General features: G+C 38.2%; 1 protein-coding gene across 4 annotated transcripts in view; it reads left to right on the top strand.

The window, feature by feature from the left end:
• The window catches only part of LOC106611560 (glutamate receptor 2), an 81,217-nt gene extending 77,938 nt beyond the window's left edge, over nucleotides 1-3,279 (top strand). For 2 of the 4 annotated variants that reach the window (XM_014211905.3, XM_014211904.3), the window contains exons 15-16: nucleotides 464-598; nucleotides 1,238-3,279. In XM_014211905.3, the coding sequence (XP_014067380.1) occupies nucleotides 464-598; nucleotides 1,238-1,402 (300 nt within the window). In that variant the 3' untranslated portion in view covers nucleotides 1,403-3,279. Of the gene's footprint in view, nucleotides 1-463; nucleotides 713-1,237 lie in introns of all 4 variants that reach the window. The other 2 variants (XM_014211907.3, XM_014211906.3) reach the window with 1 other exon arrangement.
• The last annotated feature ends 205 nt before the right edge of the window (nucleotides 3,280-3,484 follow it).

Genomic DNA, 3,484 nt, shown 5'->3' with positions numbered 1-3,484 from the left:
AAAGTACCAGTCTCTAACCACCTTGAACACCAGAGCCCAGTGTCACGGGCATCCCTTTAAATGGTCCTCTAGGACTGCCAAGTATCGTACTTTTACTATTGTACTAGTGTTCAGCAGTAATGGCAACACACAGATTACTCTACTACATTTGAAATATAGCTGCATTTCATCTTGCACATATTTCTATATCACTAGACCAAGTACTAATCTTAATCCACCACATTGCTTTTATAAAGTAACCCTAAAAAATAGGCAGCACTTGTGTGTGGTTTGTAACGTCGTCTAGTTTTTTTGTGCTTTAGTGTACATTATCTGCTTGGTAAATTGATAGACCACGTAGAAATGCTAGCATATTTGTGTGTTGCTGTGTCAGTATATTTTTTGGTGGATGGGCATTTTTATTTTTTATTATGCCCTTTTATCTGTGCCCTCCCACTGATATCTGTCTCGTGTGCGTTTGCAGGAGAAGACGAGCGCCCTCAGTCTGAGCAATGTGGCAGGGGTTTTCTACATTCTGGTCGGCGGACTTGGTTTGGCCATGCTGGTGGCCTTGATTGAGTTCTGTTACAAGTCCCGAGCCGAGGCGAAACGAATGAAGGTGGCAAAGAATGCACAGAATATTAACCCAACTTCCTCGCAGAATTCACAGAATTTTGCAACTTATAAGGAAGGTTACAACGTATATGGGATCGAAAGTGTAAAAATTTAGGGGGTAGGAACGAGGTCTTCATATAAATTCCCCCAATGCACGCTTTTGGCTTCATCTGTCCCATCCTTGAATGTTGAATGAGGAGGTTGGCCAAATCAGATCGTGTTATGATTTGGTAATGAGAGAGAGACTACCCTGTTTTTAGAATTTACAGTGTTTTTGTTCATTTTAAGTTTCCTTACTATTTAACATCATGATCATGTATGACTGTTGATGGCCATGCTCATTAACCTATGTCCCAGTAACACATTAAGCGATACTGCTTGTGATAATCATGCATATCAAGCTGTACATGGGCATTTGCATCCCGCATTTTGCTATACCCACGGAAATCATGTTTTGTTTGCATTCTCATCTTTCTACATTTAAAATCTTAAGTTTACTAGGTTGGAGGGGATGTCTGGAATTAACCTGGTTTCCTTGTGTTTGTATGTTTGTGTGCTGGAATACGTGTGTGTGTGTGTGTGTGTGTGTGTGTTTGTATATGGTTATGTTGGTTGTGTGTGTGTGCTTGTGTGTGTATGTTAGGTGACCTTCACGGATGCAATGAGGAGCAAAGCGAGGCTGTCTATAACGGGGAGTACTGGGGAGAATGGCCGTGTGATGACTCCAGAGTTTCCAAAAGCAGTGCATGCGGTACCTTACGTGAGACCCGGCATGGGAATGAACGTCAGCTTGACAGATCTCTCCTGATCGATAAGAACCTTTTGAGTGCCTTACAATGGTTTCAATAGAGCGGTTTTCGTCTTTTTCCCTCACCCCTCTCTCTTCACGCTTTCTTTCTCTCCATTTTAGTTGAATGGGCCAAGGGGCCTCCCATTATGGTGTCATGAAGACGTTTCCTTCTTCTCGCTCTCTATTTCTCACTAAACAAAAGACGATCCCTCTCGATGGAATTTCACCTTGGAATACAAAGGGAGGCCTTTTTTTGTAACCCGGTGACATAATTTCCTATCTCTGAGTATGTTGGAGATATAGGAAGCATGATTGACTGTAACAGCTGCTCATGGGAGTTCTGTCATCTCAACTTCTGGGGGGGGGGGGGGTCATTGTTGAGACAACATGTCTGTTTCTGTAGCCACCACCGCCAACCCCGGGATCCTTCAAGCACACTTGACTTCATCATCGAGATGTGAAATGGCCATTTTTTATTTTGAAAATTTTAGAAAAACGATTAAAAAAAATATTTGTATGTATTTTCACAAAAATGGCTTTTAAATAAAACCGCTTACATACTGGTTGAATATAAACCTATTAATGTGTGAGTATATTGAAAGAAAAAATGCTTAACAGCTTGTAGTTCGATATTTTTTATTAATTAAAGCCAAATATGTTGTTTATGGGGTTTGGAATGTTTAAATCATGTAATTTATTACTATTCTAAACTTTCCTATATATCTTATTCTTTAACATTTGGTGTTGATATAAAATACTTAGCAATGCTTGACATTTGAAATCAATCCTTTTCCTATGTTTTTACTTGTTCAAGTGGGTGGCACAAATGTTTTTGTATGTTATTTGTTTGCTTTAAAGTATTTTGCTGTTTGTATTTCTTTCTGTCAAGGATCAGGATCGCGGCCCACTTTTTAAAGGAAAAAAGCAGTTTACACTCCATGACACTCCACTACTGTGTTATTGCAAAGGTTTTGCTATGAGAGGAAAATAAACATACGTATACATGGTCAAAATGGTCGTTTAAAAATACCATAATAAGGGTGTCAAAATGTAGTGCCAGTAGGTATAAATATAGTACTCTTAATATAATCAGTCATTGTCATCAAGTGAATGTAGTCAACACATTTTGTACGTTTTGTTACTTGGTGAACAGTTTTATGGCTAAGAGTCATATTTCAGCAACTTTTTTTCCGTTTTTAAGTTAACTCCACATACTTTGCATTAACCTGAGTGTAAATTAGCATCAGTTGCATGTTGTTACCTCAAATGCATCTCATTTCATTTATTTTTGCCAATGTGCATTTCCATTTTAGTGTTGAAGTTGTGAGATTAAATACTTGAGATGGGAAATAGGAAAGTAGAAATAATATATGGATATTTTATGACGAGTATGAGTAATATCCACTAAAACGTTACAATGAGCTTATTTTTTGTCAATTACATGCAGTACTTATACATGCGGGTCATTTGGCGGGGACGGATTTTCCATAACAATTATTCATAGTAGGATATGTTTCAAAGCAAACATGTTACATTTTTGGATAGAACACATCCCCCAGTAGCTTTATTAGGTACGAGCTTTGAAACAGCTTTTACAGACATGCACCTCTGATTTAGGCACACACGGAAGGTTTCAGAAAGACCATTGTTACTTTTGTATTTGAATAACTTGACCTAACATGCGATCACATCCTCTCACATATGTAAAGGGAGGCACACAATGTACCATTGGTATCACTGTTGCTTTTTTTTGTTATGAACGATACAACAGTAAGTTATCTAATCACCATCGCATATCCAGACTATTCTCACTGACATTTTGTATATGGAATGTGTGCTAACTTGTTTATTTTTGGGATTCTTTCTAAATTAAAAGTGGCTTTCTCTTGTTATTATTCTGGGTGTTGTGTCTTCACTTTACCACAGTCTTTAGCATATGTATTGGTGTCTTCTATACCTTGCTTCTGTCAAGACCATCAAAAACAGACATCAGTTTGTTTTATCCAGCAGCATCTCAAATCTCTTACCAACCTGCAGATCTTTGTCCCTCAAATCCACAAGGGTGAAACCCACAACACATTGTTTAGACTTGGCCTTCTG

This window comes from Salmo salar, chromosome 09 (assembly GCF_965601325.2).
Source record: "Salmo salar chromosome 09, fSalSal1, whole genome shotgun sequence".
Taxonomy (NCBI): Eukaryota; Metazoa; Chordata; class Actinopteri; order Salmoniformes; family Salmonidae; genus Salmo; species Salmo salar.
Note: the sequence above shows the minus strand (reverse complement) of the source record. Positions and strands in the feature narration are given on the sequence as shown.